This window comes from Micropterus salmoides, unplaced genomic scaffold, assembly GCF_014851395.1.
Source record: "Micropterus salmoides isolate LMB-PRFRI ecotype aquatic unplaced genomic scaffold, ASM1485139v1 Ms_hic_scaffold_4, whole genome shotgun sequence".
Taxonomy (NCBI): domain Eukaryota; kingdom Metazoa; phylum Chordata; class Actinopteri; order Centrarchiformes; family Centrarchidae; genus Micropterus; species Micropterus salmoides.
The window spans coordinates 27,045,124-27,069,628 of record NW_024043372.1 but is presented as its reverse complement, the minus strand read 5'-3'; the positions used below and the strand labels follow the sequence as shown (position 1 = coordinate 27,069,628).

Genomic DNA, 24,505 nt, shown 5'->3' with positions numbered 1-24,505 from the left:
GTCTCTGTAAAGCCTGTAACATGACTGTACATGCAGCTGTAATAAACAGGAGCTACAGTACTAATCTGTATAATGTAGAAGTTGTGCCAAATGTTTTCCTTTATTGGTATACTGTTAGTGAGTTATGTGAGAAGCCTTAACATGGCAGTGCATTTCTGTAACTTAACGTGAGTCTGAACTGACCATGCTGATAACAATGTTTCGATCTGTTGATGTATGTTGCAGATTTAGTAAAGATATTCAAAGCCACACTGAGTTTTTATTCAGATGTGCAACAATTACTTCTCTCCTAAGTTAGGGCATAAACTCGACACTAGAGGCTTAGTAACTGCTAGTTAGATTTGAACAAAAACAGTAACCAAAATTGGATGCACCATGATTAACGTTGGGTATGGACTAAATGGAGTTCCAAAGTCTTTGAACATCTACAGGAAGTCTTCAAAATGCATGTAAAATAGAGTCAATTTGAACCTAGATGAATTTTCAACTGCAAATTACCACAGTCTTTATTAATGGGTTGGACTGTGACTTTACATTCATGAGCAACTACAGACCAATCAATATCCATTTTCCTAGTAAAATATTTGAAAAGGATGTCTACAAACAACTGCATAATTACCTGTCCCTCCACAATCTATATGATGTGTATCAATCTGGCTTCAGGACAAACCGCAGCACTGAAACAGCTTTGAAGTAGTCAGTAATCAACAGATCAACAATGCTGCAAACAAACCTTCTATCCTAGTATTTCTAGAATGGACTGCAGCCTTAGATACTGTCAACCAACCACAGCATTTTAATCAGTAAACTAGAAAATTCATTTGGGCAATGTGGCCGTGTCTTAAAGGGACTCATCTTATCTAACTGGCAGGACATTCTCTGTGTCTCTTGACAACTTTTAAACTGGCAATTATGACATTTTCTTTGAGGTCCCACAAGGCTCAGTTGTGTATTTCACTTTCACATGATATCCTCAGGCCTATTAATGACCTTGACAACTGTATCAGTGACATCAAGTTATGTTCTGTGTGTGTAGCATAAGGAGACTACAAACTTTCCTGCCCTATGGAATAAAGTTCCTGAGTTTTGTCTCCATGTGATGAGTCCAGGTTTTGTCAACAGTGCCAGTTCAGATCAATGTAAATGGGGGAAGAACAGGGCTGTGTTAAATATATAATGTTGCTTCTTATACTGCAAAACTTAGAAATTAGAGGGTCATGGCTAAGAAGGTAAATATTTATTTCTTACAAATAGTTTTTAAAAGACTTGTTTTCAGGATGAAAAAAATGACGTCAAATAAACGTGTGCAGGTCAGGGCTTGTGAGGTGACATCGCTGTCTCTATCTGTCATTACCTGGTGTAGGAAGCTTCTATACATAATTGAAGAACACTAATTTTAACATTTTATTATCATAAAATTGGAAGTATATGAAATGTTATGCCTATTTCCACTTTTATTTCGCTGCCTCTACAAATTAGCAAATTCTTCCAAAGACAGCAGAACAAATGACAAACTACATAATCATAACTAAAAGCCAAATTAGCCCTAATATCTTTCTAATTTCAGCAGCACCCACCACTAGAAGCAAATAAGGTATAGCCATAGACTGGGTATAGCACAACACTTGATCATAGAAACTGTGCAAGTCCGTAGGCTGTATGATCATGTATACTAGTTAAGATAAGACTGCACGAAAGGAAATTCAGGTGGTACAGAAGCATTTATATATGGTGAAAATAAAAGACAAGCAGCTTCTCCTGTCAGACTGCACCTCTGTGCTATTTATATGCATAATGTAATGAGCAAAATAAAACAAGGTAATTATAGATCACGTAGAAACTCTGCAAGATAAAATACAAGCCTTCAATGAAGAGTAAATTTTGTCTAAGTGACAGAAAAAGTCCTGAGTGGATCCAAAGGTTACTGATTCAGCTGAAGCTGTAATTTCCAACTTGTGGTGTGACCGAGTGGACTGGGACTCTGCTGCAGATGGCTGATCCAAAGCTGTGACACCAAGTGGTCCTTCATGTCCAGGTGAATCATCTTTGTCTGCAGGGGGGAGGACAAGTCAGTGGGGAAAAACAGTAGAGCTTGTGTTAACCTCAAACACCTCTAGTGTAGAATTTGTAGACCCTAATAGGCAGCTGAGCGGGAGCCAGGAGACTGAGCATGGGGCAATAACAAACACAGGGACACACGGGAACACTCGAAACACAGTGAGGTGAAAGAACAAAAGGAGACACTATAGGAAAACATTGATGACAGTCGCATAAATCACCATTCACTCCCTGGTCAAATGACATCGGCAGTGACGCAGGTAGTGTCCTCTGTTTCTGATTAGCGGATGTCTATCAGGCCTCAACGTTACATCCATATGTGTGTAGTAATAATACCATAGTAGGTCTGCTGGCTGAGACTTTGTAGCTGCGCTGTTTCAGAGCACACAAACACTGTGAACACACACCTGTCACCTGCCCAGCATGGTGCTATTACCCAGAAACACAGCTTCTACACCTTATCTTTACAGTTTATACACACAACAGGGTTAGTAATGTAACTCATGCATGTCAGCAACAGTTAGCCTAATATAGCTAACTTACTAATGTTATCATAGCTTACCTGCTGTACTGTCCGCTGCTTTCTCGTCAGATGGATAGCATTCCTTTCACTGTTGACTTTGTGTGAGAGGCCACATGGACAGAAATGCTGTATTGTGGCGCTGCAGCCCTCTAGTGGGCGATTAAAAAACAGCGCCGTTCTCAAACACTATATGAATAAACACACTCTTATTAAAATTCAACCAATTTAATAATAATCTAGATCAAGCCACCAAGTTCTTTAAGAACTCCAGCACAGAAAGAGGTACAAAGAAATAAACACATGTAAACGCAGCAGTTTGGCAGGTCTGGACGCAGAATGGGCCACATCAGGTTCGGATTCTGCAGACAGAGAAACACACATGAGCACATCGCTCTCAAACACGGCCAGGTTGTTCACCAGTCACGAGCTGTGAAACAACAGCACGGCTCTGTTGGTAAATAAAAAGGAAAAGTTACGTTGCGTTCCCTGGCGGACCTGGATCAGCTGTTAGCTGTTTACAGAGCTAACGCCAACGTCGCTATGTGGCTGTGTTTTAATGTTTTAATGACCGGGTCTGTTTGTTTTGGAGAGGAGACGACCTCGGAGGTAATTTGGATCCAGGAAGAACCCTGTCAGACCTCTGAAGTGGACCCAGAACATCTCTCATCAGCTGTTAGTTGTAATGTTAAACACTAGCAGGACTAAAGTTACGGTACTGCTGTGTTAAAACTATAACTTAGCACAACATCACTGCGCTGTAATAATGTTATGATTTATTAAATGTCACATAATTAACAAAATAGCTAAATAATATCAGTCCAGTGACTGTTACCTGACAGCCGACCTGCCTCTCATTCTCCGGCGCTGGCAGTCACTCAACCTGCCGCATGAATGAAAGACTGAGGAGGACCAATGTGAGCGGTGAACGACTCAAACCTACAGACCCACAGTTGAGAGTCGTGAACTAATCAATTCTATTTCCTGTGCTGATGGAGCCCAGGCAGCTGCCGTGTGACGAGTGAACGTAAGAGTCCCAGATCCTTCACGCATGCGTGAAAATGAACGAATCACTCACTGAGACAACCCGTTCCTCCCGAGTCATACACACGATTAGGTCTTATGAACAAAACGTTCTTTGAACAACACAACACCAGACTAAATGCCCAATCCTAAATACCAAATGCCTTATCCTAAATACAAAATACCCTATCCTAAATACCAAATGCCCAATCCTAAATACCAAATGCCCAATCCTAAATACAAAATGCCTTATCCTAAATACCAAATGCCGTATCCTAAATACCAAATCCCCAATCCTAAATGGCAAAATGACTAAATGCCCAATCCTAAATACCAAATTCATTTTCGACTTCGACTTTTAGTTTTTGATTTCGACTTTTAGTTTCCGATTTCGACTTTTAGTTTTCGACTTTTAGTTTTAGTTCTGACCCAATAATCCCTCCATAGAAACATAAATTAAGATTAAATAGAGTACCAATTCATGAATGCAATTATGTCTTGCAAAAGCTGCTCGTTTTCTTTGATATTGTCTTTGCTCTGGGCTAGTTGACAGTTGATGCAAGATCAAACTCACACTTATTTTGGTGGCATCTTTGGACGTTTCCTCCAGGGGTACAACCTGCACAAAAATGTGAATGATGCGTTAGCAACAGAAGGCTGAGCGAGGCTGCACTTTACTACAAACATCTCATGCTAAAAATATCTAATTTCAGCAAAACATTACAGCGGGCAAACATGTTTGATGTTTTCTGCAGTTTTTCTTGACAAAACTTAGCTTCCCTGGATTGCTGATCTGTTTTAGTTCTCTGGTGGATGAGCTTTACATATGTTTGTGTGCGTGTGTATGTGCATGCTTGTATGTGCATGTTTAGAAGTGTGTGTATGAGCACACACTACAGCACCAAGCACGTAAGCCTCTCAGCAGGAGAATTTGTGTGAATGTGTATGCAGAGGCACAGAGGTATTCTTTTGGGTATAGGTATGAATTATGCATGGAGCAGACAGAGATTTTGAAAATCTATTTCTTTCTCAGTGCCAATTATAGTGTCTAGAGGCACAACAGGGGAGCCTGAGTTCCCCCATCATGGGAGAGAGTCAACCTGTTCCCCCAGTGCTGGCAAATGCTAATCAGCAATTATCCCTTCGTTTCCATGCTAGAGGGTTTCTGCTGTAGCTAATATTGCATTTCCCTCAGCCTGATATACAGTAGGCCTAAGCTTTAGGATCAGTCTGAGCAGTTCTGTCCGAAGAAATTGAACAGCACAAACTGAAAAAATGAAACTGAAATGGACTTTGTAATTCTACTAAACAGATTAATTTTGAAGACTAAATATGATTTCCTGAGCAAAATAAAAGCCATCACAGATATCATGTAAAATAAACTAGTTGTGTTACGATGGGCTGCTTTCAAACACTATAATCACATCAGATCAATACATCTCAGTGATATGGGAAATTAGATACATTTTATTTTCTATTCCTTTTTAGAGGGAACCTCACAATACGTTGTTAAGTGACATAAAAACAGAAATAGATGTTATAAACATGGACAATGCAGAAACAGTGAGTTGGCTATTCACACATTGAAGTTAGACAGTTACTTGGGTAAAGCCTGGAAGAGGGGAGATGAGGGAGCCGGTTTTCAAGATAAATTTTGGCTATATAGCATTTGAAAAAAAAAGTTTTTTAACACAATTCATTATTCAAATGTTTGTGTTAATTTTTTATACAATTTAATTTAAAACAGTTTACTGTGGTCAAGTTTGCAATTGTACTTCAAAGCTACTTCTTAGAGTGGCAGAAGTTTCAACTGTTAATCCATCACTTTTAGCTAACTATTTCAACTGTTTACCCATTACTTTAAGCTAAGTATTTCAACTGTTTACCCATTACTTTAAGCTAAGTATTTCATTTCAATTGTTAACTATTTTAATTGTAAATATGTTACTTTTAGCTAACTATTTCAACTATTAACTATTAATTCATTATTCAAACATTTGTGTTATTTTTTCATACAGTTTAATTGTCAACAGGTCAACAGTTTACTGTGGTCAAGTTTGCAATTGTACTTCAAAGCTACTTCTTAGATTGGCAGAAGTTTGGACATTTCAACTGTTAATCCATCACTTTTTACTATTTCAACTGATTATCCATTACTTTTCGCATACTATTTCAACTTCACTAGTTTTCATGCACTCTCAATTGATATATGCAGTGTTTCATAAAACCTAACCCTTAACACAAATATGTGGATATTTCTTTTCATATGAAACCTCAATTTCTATTTTTGAATTTAGTTAATTAGTACCCTCTGGCAACAAGTACAAGTACCCATTACTTTAAGCCAAGTATTTCATTTCAACTGTTAATCCATTACTTTTAGCTAAATATTTCAACTGTTTACCCATTAAGTTTTGCTATTTCAATTGTTTATCCATTACTTTCAGCTAAGTATTTCATTTAAACTGCTAACTGTTAACCCTTTTGGCTAACTATTTCAACTGTTTACCCATTTTGTTTTGTATTTCAACTGTTTATCCATTGCTTTTAGCTTGAATTATATTAACGGTCTACCAATTAGGCTACTTTTAGCTAACTATTTCAACTGTTTACCCATTACTTTTTACTATTTCAACTTTTTATCCTTTACTTTTTGCATACTATTTCAACTTCACTAGTTTTCATGCGCTCTCAATTCATATGCAGTGTTTCATTAAACCTAACCCTTAACACAAATATGTGGATACTTTTTTCATATCAAACCTCAATTTCTATTTTTGAGTTCAGTTAATTAGTACCCTCTGGCAGCAAGTACCCCTGTTGGGAATCATTGCTTGGCCCTTTATACATAAAAACAACAAGAAAAAACCCTTTTCCCCGTGCGACTTACATTTTTACTGATCTGGGCAGGCTTCTTTTGCCAGTCTCTGTGGTCCTTGATGTACCACCACTGGATCTCCAGCGAGTAGGAGGGAGAGCCTGCCCCACGGAAGGAACAAGCCATCTCTACATCCTCACCACTCTGCGTTGTGATGTCATGTGGCACCTCTGTAAAGAGAGCTGTGAGAGAAAAAAATAAATATAAAACTCTAGGGAAAACGATGTGCTTAAGACACAAAATGACAGAAACACAAATCCTCCAGATTTTCATTTTTCGGGAGCTAAGTGACAATATTTCACTTGCGACGTTGCTGCTGGGGTTGTGGATGTTGAGCAGACCTAAAGAGACATACATATGACTCATGTGGTGACATAAACAAACAAAAGTGCTCTGAATCTAGCAAGACTATTTTGTTAACCTGAATCTTGTTTATTTAAATATAAGTACTGTTAATGATTGATAAAAATTTTTATCCACTTTTGCTGGGTTGCCTTAAACTTTTTTTTGCTTCTGAAGGGGGGTGTGATGACAGAAAAAGTTTGAGAACTGGTTAAAGAAAAATGTTACATAATCCTTCTGTCGATTGTACAGAAGCCAAGCGGTACATTGTACCGATATACTGATTTGGAAAGTGTCACTACACATCAATCCCACGCACATAAGACTAACCATCTACAAAGAGAACATCATTTTCTCTGGATTGGCGTCCAGTAATGGTCAATAATTCAACATAACATCTACACATAGAATCAATACAAACACCACACTAAGGTTATTCTGTATACCACGAAGTGTATTCTCATTATAGTCGGTTTCTAATATTGTAATTCTAAAATAGTTAATAATACTGTATAGTGAAAGTACTGTATAATGCACATAGACCATCTGAGGAGATGTGTATTGATTAAATGTAAATGTACAGTATGGAGCCTTCTTTTCACAACCACTGACCACACATTTCCTCCTCATCTCGCTCATTTGTTTCTTACAACCATGCTATCAGTCTCAATGATTGCATTGATTAAATATGAGCATATTTAAGAAATATTACGGGAACAGGAGTGCTGAACAAATGATTTTTTCTGTTGAGCAGTTGAGGGCATTTCCTTATATTAAAAAGAGGAGACAACAGTAGCTATTTTGTAGGTACTGCATTCTTTTCTTTCTTTCTTTTGGTCTATTTTGTAGCTCTTGTAGCTTTTAGTATCATCCGAATTCCATATTTTTTATTATATTTTTCTTTGAGAAGGCACTTTTATCATGTTGATTCGACATATAAATATTATTTTCTTCATTGAACCAAATGCAATTGGCAAAAAGCCCCACTGACCAAATAAATAAAATTACGTCCAATTCAAAACTCTGACCCCAATATTCACTCTTTTTTTTCAACTCATGAGGGGAATCATGGCTCTTTAGGTGCTAGATCCTCCACTATGTTCCCCAGCTAGTCGCTAACTTTTTTGTCAGCTGTTTGTCAAGTACTGTAACTACAATAATGTAAATGTTGTTAGGCATTAACAATATATATCAGTATGACAAACTGAACCAAAGCTATAAATACTGTTTCAGAAAGCTGTAATGGCTCCACATCAGACAACATCCACAACAATTCTGCATTGAGAACAAAAATATTCCTTTACATCCTAATTTACTGTTTCTGTTGGAAGAATTTGTATTAATCCAAGCATTTATTCTGAGGCTCACTGCTCTGACTAAAAATCCCCCAAACACATCAGCAACCTCCTAAAAGCTGCTTCACACACAGGGTAAATATAAATATTATTATACATGAAGTGTGATAAGCGAATAAGCTGTCTGTTCCAGCTATAGGTAATATTCTGCCTCTCATCTACAGAATAATTCTCTGTCAGAGAAACCCTATAGAAGACACACAGACTGAATATATTTAGACCAGGTGAGCAAAGAAAGCAGTCACTCGCTTTATGTGTAATTCACATTCACTGGGCTGATCCAGTGATGATCAGAAAGGAAAAAGGCTGAACGGTGGAGAGGGCTTTTGGTGGTGATGTTTGACTGGCTGCGCCCTCAGGAGTTGTGACTGTGATGCACCTCTGGTTGTGGCCAGGCAGTGGCCTCATTTGTTAGGAGGAGACGTACTTATGGGACAGAGCCGTACAGGTGCCAAGAAGCGTAGGGGAAGAGGAAAGAGAGGAAAAGAGAGAAAAGAAAGACAGGGGCAGAGGTGAACTGAGGAGAGTGTGCTGAGAAGAAAGAGATGAGAAAGATAGATAGAAAAGCGAGCAAAAGCAAGCAGAGTGAGTAAATCCACACACACACCCACACACACACACACAAACACACACACACACACACACACACACACACACACACACACACATAAGATAAGAAGGAAACACCTGCAGACAGTAAGACAGCAGTCCAGTATGTTTTATAGTCAGTGAACCTGACTGTTGTTGGGCGTAAAGTAGTTCACTCTAACTCTGGGTCATCATTATTATACAAAAGCCTGGTAAGATAACAATTCATTTTTGCTGAATAAAAACAACTGTTTCTTTTTCATTACACAACACATTATATTCGCACAACACCCATCAACATGTTCATACTGCAAAAATGTTCACTTATAGTTTCAAAATGAACATACCGAGATTACAAAAAAAAAAGCTTCACATTTACTTCAGTTAATGTTCTCCCAGTGAGAGCTACATCTTTATTTACAGACGAAAGTTAGGACTAACACAGACTACAAGTAAAACACGTATACTTAAGCTACTGAGTCATCTTCAGAAAGCCACAACAGCATTAAAATACTTTATTACATGTAAATCTTTAATTCTTAGCTGAGAGATAAACTTACAGAGCCCCCTCCAAAATGTCTCCATATTTAGGATCCCTTTCCATTATTATGTAAGTGCTTGAACACGTGTTTCGTCATGGCAACGTGAAGGCCCATCATGGAGGAGCAAGTAGCACTTGAAGGTAAAAAACAGAACAATCTAGTCACTTGAGAATAACTCCTCTATTATGCAAATTCTCCTGACATTGAAAAATACGGGGTGAGATACATTTCTGTCAAACTGAGTCTACCTTTCTATTCCTGTTCCCTCTCCATCTTACAGTAGTCCTTATTAAGATGCTGACAGATACAAGAGCAGACAACATACTTTCTTCCTGGTTTCTGAAGGTCATGTTAGGGGGCGGATCTCATGTAGAACAAAAAGTGCACAATTCTCAGACCTGTCAGCTTCAAGTGGGTCATGAGATGTTTGCTATATAACACATAGCCTGAAGCAATTTTTTTGTTAAAGGGGAATTAGAATATAGAGCTCTTGGAAACACCCACCCTTACATTCTCCTTTCCTTATCCTCCTCTGGGGTGGGCGGTGGCGCATAGATAAGATGCTTGCCTTTGGTGTCCCTGAGCCAGACACTTAACCCCTAGTTGCTCCAGAGGCAGAGCTTTGGATAAAAGTGTCAGCTAAATGAATAAATGTAAATGTACTCATCAAAAATGCAGCAGTAAAAATGGAGGAGTCTGTCATGTTTCTGGGTACCACCATCACCAGTGACCTGAAAGGGGAGACACACTCATACTGTCATCAAGCGACCTCATCAGAGGATGTTTTTCCTCAGACTGTTCAAGAAGATGAACTTCCGCACCAAGTTCTATCATTGAGGGTGTCCTCACCTCCTCCATCATTGTGTGTTATCCCTCTGCCCACACCAAACACAGACTGGAACACTTTGTGCAAACTGTGGGCCGATTCATAGACCAAGTACAGTGTATCAGTGTAGTATGTACTATTGTGCATATATTCAAAGTACTTAACGTATTTAGATTATGTTGTTTATGCTGCCACTTGTTTTTTATTGTGCTGTATCACCAAGTCAAATTCCTGTGTACATTGTACATTTGGCAAATAAAGAGATTCTGATTCTGATTGACTGATAAATCAGCTAGACCCAGAAGAAACAAACATTTTGCAGATATTCTTGTATGGATGTATAAATTGGCTAATAAGTAATAAGAAATAGCATTACTGTCTGAAAGCGTTGATAATGACGCACTGAGATGAGAACACGTTGATATTATATATGTTTATATAAAGTACGGGGCCTTTTGTCATGAATAACCATGGTGAAAACTGATGCTGTTCGGCTTGAATACCCATCAGGTAGTCGCACCCTAAGGCATACCCTGCTTTATCAGCTATTTTCCACTAAATGAAAAACTTTATTAAATGAACATCATGCAGTATTGGAAGGGACTTAAAACTTATGATTGAGATCATAAACTCATAATGAAAGTGTTTACTGATGTAATAAATTAGGTAGGAAGCTTATTTTGCCATTATTTCTGATGTGAACCGGGCTTCTTTTTGCGGTTGAGTCGCCCCCTGCTGACTGTTGGAAAGAATGTAGGTTTGATCGGTACTTGCTTTGCTCTTCCTCAAGGACCCTGAAGTGTCTTTCTGACCTTGAAACTGAATCTTGTGGATTGAAATTGAAATGAGAGAAGCAAATTTGAATTGAGTGAACCAAAAGTGAAAGTATATTAAGTAGAATTTTTAGTGAGGCTTAAATACAGTTGCAGTTGCAACTACATTCAATTTCATATATATATATACAATTATGTTATTCAGATTCAGTTTTTAATGCAATTATTCAATTTGAGGAATTCAAATTCAGATCAAAATTATTCAAATTCAGATTCTACTGACACAAATATCAGCCCATTCTATTGGCCCATATATCATTATGAGATTTCAAACTGCCAAATATCAATATAATTGACCCAAAATGAACATACACAGCACTGCATTTTGTTGTTTTTTAAAAAAAAAGAGAGAACTGTGGTCCTAAAATTGCTATACAGTATTAGTCATGCATGACATACAGAAACAGTAATAAAATGTAATTCATGTGAAACACCAAAGAAAACCTCCATATTTATCTTTCCATCTTTTGAAAACAGATTAACAGAAGGATGCATAGATAACAAGATATCAAAGAAGGCAAATACGTTTTTTTTTATTTCTGTGCAGCTCTGTGTGAAGCAAAGGGAGACAAAAACATTAAATGCTGCATTGATTTCTTGTGATTTTGCTGCACAGTGGGACATATTTTCTGGGACAATTTCCTGTAGCGCTAACTGTTCCTTCAGTGCCATTGCAGACTGTAACAATAACACAGCTGGCATAATGATTCACCTTAATCTGAAGATGCATGTCTTTTCTGATAGCAAGGAAATATTTCAGGATAACAAAGCAACCCAAGAGATACAGAAATAGCATCTGAGGAATAGTTCTGATGATTAAATAAAGGATTCAGAAATTACAACAGTAATGTAACCAGACCTATAATTTTTGAAAAAACACCACAGTATAACACTCAGAGTAGCAGCTATTTTAGAAGTATATACACACTGTATGTTTCAGTTCTGAAGCAGCCAATTATTTCTTTCTAGTAAGGCAAAATCAATACTTGACAGAAAAAATAAATGTCTCTTAATCAACTGATTGCCACAAATTCATTTTACTCTGATGGGACAAAGAATGAAAATAGAAAAACATTTCCTGAAGTGAGCAAAATGTGGATTTGATGCATTTGTGTCTTTAAACATTGACATTTTCTTTATAGTTTCGGCATTTTAAGAGTGTTTTAAAAGGTGCTGTATGAGTAAATAATATTTCATCCTGCACCTTATTCAATCATATTGTTACATTTTTTCTTCTTCTACACAACTTATTATTCAAGACTGGCACTCCTTCTATGGGATGTCTGATGAAGAGCAAAGAGGGTATGACAAAACGTATCACAATGTGTTGTAATAATGTATTTTGAACATATGATGCTAGAGCTGAAGCCTGGAATAGCATAGAACTTCACTGTGCATAAAATATATGAGCAAAACAACAGAGGATGGCATTTCAATCATCTGAGTTTTCTTAGTATTCGATGCAGGGTCTGGCACTTTTTTGTCCTCAAGATACAGTATCAACAGCTAGCGGCAGAGCACAGACAGCAGCATTTGTCACTTTGAACAGGCTGTGTTCCCACAGACAAAAGTATGTTTGTGAGACACACAGTAGCAGAAGACACAAAAACAAGTGAGCACAAAAAAAGGATGAAATGGGGGGAAACATGTTAATCGTAATCTTAATTGAGTATAGTAATGCTAAAACAATAATTTGTTACTTGATTAGTTGAATAATAGAAAAAAATTTATTATAATTGCATTATCAACTGACCGTTAGCTAGACCTCTCCCATAAAAAGTATCCAATCATGGTTAGCAATCAAAGCAATCACAACTAGGCACAGTGGGCCTGTCAAACTTTAGATTTTTCCACATGTATGGTGGTGTAGTAAGAATGACATTCTTTAAACAGTATGTTTATCTCTAACATAAAGCATAAACTAGCTAGCGTAATGCCTACTACTGTCATGGTTTTGGGTTTTGGTTGTGTATTTTTTCCTCTGTTGTGTTTCTGCCATTTCCTCTGTGTTTATCACTGCCTGCCTCTATATTCTTGTGCCTGGTCTTGATGTTTTGTCAGTTGTTCATCGGTTTCTGTGCTGTTTTATTTTGGTAACGTTGCCCTTGTTGTCTCTCTGAGTTTTACTTCCTGGTTTATTTTGGAGTTGACTTTGTCTGGTATTCATGTCTAGCTTTGTTCCTGTTGTGTCTGATGTCTTTGACCTGGTCACTCCCACTCCGCTCATTTGATCTGCCAGTATTTAAGCGCTCAGCTCTGTTTTGTCCTCGTCGTATGTTGAGTGTTCTTCTGGTGCACTGTTTCCTTGTTTTTGGATTACCCTGCTGACCTTTGGATTATGTTTCATTTGGATTTACCTTTGTTTGGACTTTTGCCTGCTGTGCTCCCGTGTAAGCCTGTTTAAGTTTTCATTATAATAAACCCACTAAACTGCATCCTCCTCGCCTGTGTCTGCATTTGGTTTCCACACCTCTCTGTCCTGCCATTGTACTCAGCCTACAACTATAGCACAACCATTGCTGGATTTTTGATGCCAATGCTGTTACCAATATTTGGTAAGAGTTTAAAAAAAGAAAACAGACAATGACTTATCACCCAACAGGAATATGTTGTTTTTGTAAAGAATTCTGACCCAGATACATACAGTCTCTGGTGGACAAATTGTAAATGGTAAACAGGTGTAGCAACAATAAGTATGGGGAGCAGGGCAAGTAAAAATGTAAAAGATGTGCTTTCACAATGACTAAGATTATGGCATTTGTCTTTGATTCATATAAAAGCAATAAATGTTTGGCTGCCGATTATATGCCACCATTTGTCTTTATTTCATAGACCTAACTGACTAATGAAGACCAAATGTAACAGTGATATCACAATATTTTTCAGTGTTCTCACAAAACCAACTCTTGATACATTTTCAAATACAAGAAACAGCCCTTTTCTACAACTCACAACCAAAATAGAGTAAAGGAGAAGTGGTGAAGAATTAATGAAGCTAGCCGAGTCTCCACAGCCATTTGAAACCACAGTGTGTGAAGTCAAAGTCAAGTCAAGGAGAGAGCTGCACGGGGAGTCCACAAATACACACGGGAGTCCAGAGCTACAGAAGAATAGGTTTATAGCTGCAAGGTAATTCCTGCACTTTCCCATTTCCCCAGCCAGCCAATAACAGTCCTATTCTGCAAACACAAGATTTTTCTCAATTTTTCACCTCTTTCTGTCTCTTGTTTAAATCCTTTACTTGTTACTCCGTTCCCTCGCTTGCGGTCTCTCTCTCCAGCTCAGTAACATCACCCACAAATCTCCCCCTCTTGTTGTTGAAAACACACATTTTTAGTCTTGTATAGCCCTTTCATTCTTACTTTCTACCCATTAGAGGTTCCTTTTACCCCCCCCCCCCCCACTCTAGCCTCTTCTGTACTCTCACCTTCCTTCTACCTTTCAGTTCCCCGCTATACTTTCTCCTCTGTGTGCCTCTCTTGCTGAGCGGGCAGTCCGTGTCTGTTGGCATAAAGAGGTGCTTCCAACTCTCTGGGAAGCTCACTACAACTCCTGGAGTCCTGCCCACTGGCTCTGGCAGGTGTTCAGCTTCCTGGGAGACTCACTGCGTGTGGTGCCTTGTGGCTTTTTGTCAGTATCCAGTGTATGTGTATGTAAAATGTCAGTGTGTTGATGTTGAAATGCATGTTTAAAGGCATAACGTGTAAAATGGTCATGTCAGAAATGAACAATAATGGCGCTGCTGTGTGTTTTATGTTACATGTTTTATGCAAGCCACAATGCACTGGGTGTCCGTGTACGAGAAAGAAATGGACGAGGTGGAGGCGGAGGCCAAAAGGAGCCTCTCCAATGCTCATTTTGCAACATTTATCTCTTCCAACCACACTACCAAAGTGCAGGAAATCACTGCAATTGAAAAAAGATCAAAGATCAAAGCAATAACTCCTTTAACAGATAAAGGACAGAAAAATGAGTGACTCCCCATATTATGTGCTAGAAGCATTAGGGGGTAAATCTGCAGTTTCGCAAACTCTGCTTTCTACTTTCTTTCTTTCATCACACAGATTAAATATAACTGTTGTTATGCTCCTTATATCCATCCTATAATGAACTTTGCTCACTGATTTGTTTTCCAGTGAAGGGCAAACGTCCTCATTAAACTGTGTTAAGAATAAAAGGCAAAGTGCAGATACAGAAAAAGACAGAGGGGAGAGGGATCAAGAGACATATTTGCTGGATGTTACAGTATGCAATAGTGTAATACTTAATCTGTAGTATGCGTCAGATTCATCACTAAATTGTAGTTGCAAAGATAGACGTGTGCACATCCATAAAACATCAGTGGGTCAAGTGTTGAACACAAGGATCATTGAAATAAAAACAGAGCCCTACTGTAAACTACACTTTCTTAGTGACATTATGACCAAGCTGGTAAAGGCAAGGTCCACATGAAGTGAAATGAAATGAGATGTATAAATAAATAATAAAATCAGCCACAACCTCATTTCCATCTCTATATAAAATATAGAATATTACACTAAACACTAACCTACATTATTAATTGTGCCCTAAACAGGACAAGAGGTGCAATCAAATCCCATACCATCCCCCTATGCTACAGTATATTACAGTATACTAGGGATTGGGATCTCAAGCAAAAATACGACCATTATTCGGAGACTGCCACGGGTCAATGTAGCTGGTAACTAGCATATAGAGATTCTCGAAAATCTCATGAATCCAGCTGCCTCGCAAAGTAACGTGATTTGGACAGTTGGTGGCGGTAATGCACCTCTAAACTGGTTTGGTGAGAGTGACAACAAAACATGGAGGAGGAGTGTGAAAAAAACAATATAGAGCATGAGTTGATTTTGTTTGTATGGATGTTCCAAATGAAAGAACAAAATATTGATGAAGTATGGTATGGCTTTTTTAAACCATTAATTAATTGAATTTACAGAAACATTACTCTGTTGTGATATTTATATATATTTTTGCATTGTACAGTATTCTCTGTGTCACACACATCCTCCAGTCTGCCTGTTCCATAATCATGAGCTGTGGTATATAAAACTCACCCATTGTAGTGTAAGTGTATTTGTGAACTGATGCCTGTGGTTCATGAGAGGCCACACAGAGCTAATTTTGACAACACGTGATCGCAAAGGTGGCACTAAAATGTGAGAGGGAACTTTTTTCTAACTGAATGCAGGAATGAAGATCTCCAAAGACCCAGGGCCGAAGAGTGGGCTGAAAGCACACTGAAAGTTGATAAACATTAATATTACTTCGCTGCTCAGCCCTATTCTGCCGATTGGAGGACCCCTAATAATATCATGCAAAGTATAAAATGTATTCATGTCACAAATGATGATGACCAAAGATATTTTGGCAGGTACACATGCATACATCCCAAATCATTAGTACTACCAAACAAATGCCGCACCTTCCTGCCTCTCTTGTCCTTCCTCATCCTCCTCTTGGCTTTATTGATCTCACAGTTGTCAAATTGCCTTTCGGTTTGCTATGCAGGTGCCCTCTTCAACCTGGCAGTGAAACACGACTTGTTGACAAACAGACTGTCTGCCGGTGAGTGCTGTGTCGACGTCAGGCCTTGACAAGCCTGCTCAGCCAACATCCAACTGTTTCCTGACTTTAATCACAGTAGCGTCACCAAAAATCAATCCCATACCCTTGGTAGAATGCTAAATCAACACAAAAGCTTACTCCACGTTTACATTTTCAAGGCACCAAACTGGCAGAGAAAAGAGTGGAAACATACTTTTGATGCGAATATTGACTTCCAGGGAAATCTCAAACACACCAGGCTGTCTCATTTATAATGCTATCGCTGGCGCAGAAAAAGTTTGCTCTGCTTGGCCTTTTCTAAGTATAGATTTTCATAAAGGCAGTACTGTCAGAACTGTCTTCTAGTAGAGGCAGGAGACCCTTGTTTGAACATCCAAGTACAGTGCATGCATTTTTAAAATGGTCCTCAATGGCATCTTTAACTATAACGCTCAGAAGGCAATGATAGAAATGAGGCCATGAGAACATAGAGGCAGCTGCTTGCTATCCACCAAAGACTCATTAAAAATAAAAAGGGGAGAAAATAATGAAAGAAAGCAATGCAGTGGAGGACATATAAGGAAATGCATGTACACTGCTCAAGCCCCAAAGAGACCACTCTTAAATATTTTCTCACTTCAGGTCCAAGGCAAAATGAGAGGGATAAATCCAGCCTGAGTGCCAGTGTGAGGTCAATCCATCGATCCTCTCTCTCTCACTCCCTCCCTGCTATGGAGGGAGCTTGAGCTGTTTGAGGATGACTAAATTACAAAGGGCTTATTAGCATAGAGGAGAAGCAAGTGTGACACCCGTATCTTTGCTTGTCCGTGTGTGTGTGTGTGTGCTTGTGTGTGAGCGAGGGAGAGAAGCTTGCAGTGTAAGCTTGTCTCCAACCCTGCAAGCTTCTGTTTCTCTTTGTCAAACCCTTATGTTATTCCATATTTTTCTTATTGTCCACATATAATAAACCCAAAATATAGCGTTATGGATGTTAAAACAAACATAACGTACCACAAACAAATGCTCGGCAGGACCAATGACTCTTTGTAGTTAGTGGCCGTTTTTGTGATGCTAGGTCCGATGATTGACAGCGGATTGTCAAACTGTCTAAGGTAACGCTATTCCACGTGATTTCTCCTCTTTCTGAGGGTCCCATGTACATGTATCTCTCTTTTCCTGGGCCGACCTACTATTTGGGAGCAGGCCATGCATGAAATCAGGGAACTGGACAATATTAATACATACTTTACAGTGATGTAAAAGTAGTGTAAATATAAGACAAGAGGATTTTGGAATGAAGGCCTGGTAGCTGTAAGAATTGTATAAAATCCTTCTCCGGGTTAAGTGCAAGCATTTTTCACCAGAAAAGCTGCCACCTTATGGGGACAGCTAGTGAAATCATGGTCATTAACTCAATGATTCCATTTGAATCACATCCGTAGGGCACTGAAGAGAAAAAATGATTTATTGAGAAGAAAAAAATCAGACACAGTAAATACCAAGACATAAAAACCCAGCTCAACATTGTAACTGCCACCAAGGTGAATGCAAATAGCCCATGAACAGAACCCCTGCGGGAAGAGGTATTTCACTAACTTGATGAATGGCTTTAATAATCAGGTAAGTCCCAAGGGAACAGTGGATGAAACAACAAGAAGCTCCAGTAATAAAGAGACCCGCTGCAGATATTTATCTTGATCTTAAAAAGCTTAATCTTGAATGCAGATAACAAACTGTTTGGTTAGTGAATATGGGAAATACCTTCAGGGGTTAAAGCACTTTGGACTGGTTTAGAGGCTAGTTTTAGCTCAATACAAATAAAAAATATTCTTTTATTATTAAGTCAGTTTTATTATTAAGTAATTGTATTCTTTTTAATACCTGGATGTTTATCCAGTAGCTAAGCCACTTACAGTCAAAGATGAGTCAACTGTTATACCTGCAGTTGAGAACACTACCATCTGTACAGCACAGTTACATATAACCAAATGTGGAAAAGAAACACAATAGCACTGATAAACATAAATAAGAAATCTGGGAATTTGCCAAAAAGTCAATAATATTGTATTTGGTTCAGAATCAGCGGCGGGGCAAACAGACAGGATCCCTGGGGAAATATTCGCCTGCTGTGAGACCTTCAGCTTCCATTCAAGGTGGAAGGTAAAATAATTAAATAAGAAGGGAGCCGGTAATCAAGCAACCAGCTGTCTGCCTGTTGCTGCGGATACAGCGGGCCTGCAGAGTGAATTTTTCATAGCCCTTGGGACACAAGACTCAAAGGCTATTTCTGCGTTTCCTCCCAGTGTGTAGTAACGCGAAGTAGCACGCGTTGTTTGACAAGACATTGCCGGTGCTCTGAGCCATTTTCAAGAATGCACATTGTACTCCATCTGGACTCCCCAGGGATGACTGACAACACTATGTTTTTCTGTTTGAGTATGTTGCCCTTGAGAACCTTTGAGTGGTGTGTAGGTTTTCATGAGCGAGGACAGTTAAGCCAAAGTCCTTATAGGCAAGTCATGCCACTCGGCAGCCATCTTGGCAAAGCCTCCGGGCAGTTATTTCGGACTAACAAGACCAGTCTCCTATCTGAATGAATGGAGAGATTGCCAAAACTGCACTTTTACTGGTCACTGGGACATAAAAACTACATGTATAGAATAACCAGTAAAATCTAATTAAAGTCACTGAAAAAGTTTTACGACTTTGCCCCAAAATAAGGTTTAAAATGCATTTCCCCGACCGGTTATACTTCTACCACGCATGCGTCACTTTACCATGCATGCGCAGTAGAAGTACAACTGACCCTTATGTCAGTGGAACCACACGATTGGCTGAAATATGTTTCCCGATTTGGCTGTTAAAAGCAGACGATTGGCTTTCTAGCGGGAGGGGCGGCATAATCTCCTCTATAAAACGTATCTGGTTAAGCACAGCAGTGACAAAGCTACTTAGAGCTCTCTGCCAGCCAAGATGTGTCCAATCTGCAGCGATCCAAAGAACTAAACCGGACGCTGAATTAAGGTTGAAACACTATCACCTTGGCTGAAGCAGCGTTGTTCAAATATGATTGTAATGCAATAAAATGTAATCTTAATATATTTAAATTAAAGTGAGTCTAAGTGAACTTATGAAACCAGGACCTCATCACAAACATACTGTAGATTCTCCACACTTGCGAATAATAAACCTCTGTGTCAAAGTAGCTTAATTTCACTGCACATTAAATGGAGCAGAGCCGGCCCACACAACACTAAATAACTCTGTGTTATAACTTTGGAACGCTTCCCTCCCTGCCTGTGATTTAATTTTTCTAAGACCTTTCTCCTATGACAAAACCCATGTTATTTTCTTCTCTCTTGTGTTTCAGAACACATTTAAAGAGCTAATTAGTAATGAAAACAATCGGTAGTTGCAGACCTTGTTGTTTTGCTGCTTTTTTTATTTTAGCAAAGAGCAAATAAGAATTTGGCTCTTTTGTTTTATGTAATCCATTTTAATCAAGATGTTTAGAAAATCCCAATTTCTGCCTTTAGAAAATGTTGATTTCACAGTCGCGACACAAAATTTCCGCCTGTCTGCAGTATCCTCTTGAGGTGTGCATTGTCTCAACCATCCTTTCCCTCTCCTGCCCTCTCCTACCGAGCCTTCACCAGCACCCTCCGCTGTGAGAGCACGACTGCACAATTTGTTGCCCCCCCCACAGTCAGAGCTCCATTAAATTGAAAGCCAATGCAAACTGCCTGGGCTGGCCGTCCTCATTAAGAGGACACCAAGCAGAGGACTTGCAGAGGATCCCAGACACTTTGGAAGTCTAATGAATTGGTACACGCCCCCACACTGTGAAAGTGGTACGCTCACGGTGGATAACAGGATGAGCGCTGCCAAAGAACACTAACATTGCCACGTCTTGCACTAGAAATCAAGGGTTCAGAATTTATGATGAAACCACCTGCTGCGTCATCATCCCTTTGTGTTATTCGTTGTCTACAAAACGAAAACTCACACATGCACAACTAAAACCCAGTCTTTCCTGCTCTGTCTTCACAGGTGAGATTCGACCGCCAGGACCGTATGGCAGGTGAGAGTCATACTCTGACCCACAATGAAGTGAATGTACAGATCCATGTAATCTGGTTGTTTGTCTTCACACAGAACATATAGTTTTGCATCGCATGCGATTCAATCTAAATTTGAGCTTAAGTGGAAGCTGGTGTGCAGGGGCTGACCGGCCCCTGGCCAGTTGTACTTATCTGAAACAAATGATTGAGGGCTGAATCTAACAAGCACTCTCCACAACAGTGCATCCAGCCTCTCTGCTCTACATGACGGCTCAGCTCCCCTCTGCTTGGGCAATTTATCAAAGAGCCAGATTGAAGAAAAAAACTAAATACTAAATCCAATGGCTTACTTAACCGCAAAGGATGCCACAAGTCTCATTTCTGTTGCTGGAGCTGCTGCTGTTCAAAAGTGAAAATTGACGGTTATTATTTTGTTTTCTGGATCAAGTTATAAAAGCCTAAACATTTCCTTTTGCAGAGGAGTTTTCCTTCTTGTTAGGACTCCATACCGTGAAACATTTCTTCTTTATGGCCAGTCTGAGACATGGAGTGGGAAAGAGAACAATTATAGCCAATTTTAATTAACTTCCTTTGGGAGAAATGCTACTAATTGATTTTCTAACCTGTCCAAGACAGTCAATCCATTTGGAACAGCTGCACGCCACATTCATTTGTAGCGATCAAGCTAAAGCTAGCTTGCTTAACAGAGAGGGCTCAAGGGACAACAGGGGAGAAACTGTGATGAAGTGGTTATCGTGCAATTTAATTACATAAATCTATGTCTAGAGCTGCAGAGAAAGGTAAGATTGCTAGTAGGTAAAATTGCCCATTATGTTCAAAGGAGCTGACAAGGATAAAAAATAACACATTTTAATTGAAAAAAGAGGTAAAAAAAATTGCACTGTTTGAAAATTAAAGTACTTAAGGAACAGAACTAAAATTGTTTTAGCTGCTGTCTGAACGCTATATGTTACTTAAGAAAATCTTATTTGACAATGCAGCGCCTACAGAACGTAACTGTGAACTCTCTTTGAGGTAAAAATAAAAGATTTAAAGGGGACATTCATATATGTATGTATGTATGTATATGTGGTTTCAGGAAAGTTGAAGATTACTTAATTAGACATTAATTAGAATGAATACTCCTGCTGGTTACCTGTGTATCAACATAGGACTCCGCTCTATCATTATTTCCCCCTGGTTTCCCTTTCTCAAAGAAAATGCTATCTTACAGCAGGTTTCACAGACTATTTGTGGCATCAGTGGTGAATGACACTGCCTGGTCAAAATAATAGTAAAAGGCAATTTGACATGATAGATCAGCCACCAATATATATGCCTAATGACAACAAACAAATCTGAGTCACTAGAAGTCCAGAGGAGTACTTAACAAATACAAACTCACCCTCTGAAAAAAAAGGCACCCAGCTGTGAATATAAAATATGGCCACGGTACAGTCGCAGGGCATCAGAAGCTTTCACCCACCTCCATAAAAAGCACAAATATGTCAGGATCTCCTCACTCCTTTGGGTACCTACAGGAGCTGTCTGAAGCACACTGAAGGCACATACCCTTGGCTTTTTTTGCTTTTATGGTTCACATTGGCTAGCAAGTTTCCATTTCATGTCCATCTGCCTAAACCTTCAGTCGAACTTGCACTGCATGCTTCTTACCATAAATGAATCTGGTAACACCATGTTAGTTTGCACTGTTGGTCTTGTGTGGGTTTATAGTCGTAGTTGCCTGTCTACCCACAAACAAGTGACTTAAACTTGTATTTTTTGCTTATATAAAACATTAATTTCATAATATAGTGCTAAGAAATAACATTTCTGCTTTCCATAATTCTGTAAAGTGTTAAAAATACAAAATGTGTTTTGCACAGAAGATAGTATTTCTAGACGATGGTCTGAGTCACATACCATGTAATCACAATATTCACGATTTGCTTTTGATAGGGGCTTATGTTGCATGTCATCTCCCTTGCTTTTTCCTGAGGTTTCCTGCCTGGCTGTTGCTACTGTGAACCATTAATGAAAAGCATTTATCTTTCCTGTTTCTGGGAGCTTCAGGTCAGAGAAGAATGTTAGCGTTAGGAAGGTTGGTGGTTCAAATCCCTGATGAGAGGTAAATATGCCAAAACTATCAAATACACAAGTGGAGCTGTTCAGCATGAGTGCCATGCCAGGATAGCAATGCAGCAACACAAAGGTGCAACTTCTTCAACTCTTACAGGTAAACCAACAGCTATTTTTAATTCCCATCCTGATCACACCTTAATAGTCATGCATATAAAAATACAATATGCGTTGGGGACTGCATAATTTATTTCATTTGTAGTGATGGTATTATAGCTAGTTCTATTTTTCATCTGATATCATATAACCATTTCCATGGGAAAATTATTATTTAGTTATCTTAACATTTATCTCAAAGCAGTTACAGCAGTTATTTTTCATTAAGGATTTTTTGCAGAAACTATTAAACACACAAAAATCTTGAAGACATTTTGGCCAGCAGCTACTGTTTGAATTGTGTGCTGAAACACAGCCCTGCATGCTGTGTCTGATTTTGTTGAACTAAATAGGTTTTGTTGAAACTGAATTCTTAATCAACTTGAATGTGGTGCATGAGTGTGGCTTGTGTATCCCAGCTCTTAATAAGTTATTAAAAGTCATGTCACATTCAGTTAGGTCACCAACTTGCACCACTTTCATGTGGACACATTAAAAGAAGATAAAAGTGCAACGTAAAGTTTTATTTAATCCCCAACCCTTATGTATTTAAGCCAATCACAGACAATAGTAAGTCTGCAACAATTGTCGACTATCTACCTTCATAACAACATTAAACTTTTTTAAAAGAAGAAAGAAAATCACTGCCAGATCAATCAGTGTTCATTGAACCCCACCCAGTCTCTCCTCCTCTAGAGTGAATATTATAAAAGGAGCCTCTCCTTCCAGTCAAGATACTACCGCCAACAAACAGAGGCATAAAACAACTCACCATTTCCAGAGACATGATTATCCACCTCGCCGTGTGCGACGTTGAGAGCCGCGTTAAGTTGAATGTAAAGTCCCACGTACTGTAAAATCCCTATCATCACTCCAAAGGCTCCCATTGCTTCAGCCGGTATTTCAATCACTTAGGTTATATGAAATTGTCACATTAGGTGGAGAGCATCGATAAAATATCCCCACCGGCGCTGGGAAGCCCTCACAGACATAAAGCTGGAGCTGGAGGTGAGAGACGCTGCTGCTCCACTAGGCTCTGCGGGAGGAGAGATGATGCGGCGAGCGGAGGGAGAAGCAGCGTGGAGACAGGTGCAGCGGCTCACACCGCGAGTCAATTAGGCGGAGGGATCTCACAGAGATGTTAGTGTCTGTGTAAATTTAGTTTAATTTCGGCACTAGATTTGAACCCTGTTAACTCACTTTAGTATCTCCTTAATTATGTTTAAGTTTGAAGCCTAACCAAGGAGACACGTTCATTTGATTTTTTCTGACAGGTATAAAGAAGCAGGGAAAACACTTGTCTGTCACTGTTGCTTGTCCTATTTCATTTAAAGATTGCTTACAGGCTTACTGTCCTCCCACAGTTGACACATAACCAACTTTATTACTATACATTGGATCCATTTAGTGGGTGATTGTGGGGATGTTTTAACCACAAAAATTTGTTATGATGGCTGGACGTTTTATGTAGGCTACATTGTTGTATGAACGCTTCTAACGTGGGGCTCATGTGTTTTAAATACAGTATATGTTTTATTTTCAAGACTCTGTGTGTTCTGTGTTTCAGCTGGCTGCGAGACAGTGTTCCCCTTGGGGTCAATAAAGTTGAAATTTAAAAAAGTAGTTGCATTTGGGGAAATCTGCCTATTCTGTTTCTTGCCTATAGAAGATTAATG

General features: G+C 39.0%; 1 protein-coding gene across 1 annotated transcript in view; it reads right to left on the bottom strand.

Annotated features, from left to right (window-relative positions):
• vstm2l (V-set and transmembrane domain containing 2 like) overlaps window positions 1–23,884 on the bottom strand; it is a 32,323-nt gene extending 8,439 nt beyond the window's left edge. The window contains exons 1-3 of the mRNA XM_038697931.1: window positions 23,602–23,884; window positions 6,492–6,661; window positions 4,176–4,220 (exon numbers count right to left, since the gene is read on the bottom strand). Coding sequence (XP_038553859.1) covers window positions 4,176–4,220; window positions 6,492–6,661; window positions 23,602–23,716 — 330 coding nt within the window. The 5' untranslated portion in view covers window positions 23,717–23,884. The remainder of the gene's footprint in view (window positions 1–4,175; window positions 4,221–6,491; window positions 6,662–23,601) is intronic.
• Between the last annotated feature and the right edge of the window lie 621 nt (window positions 23,885–24,505).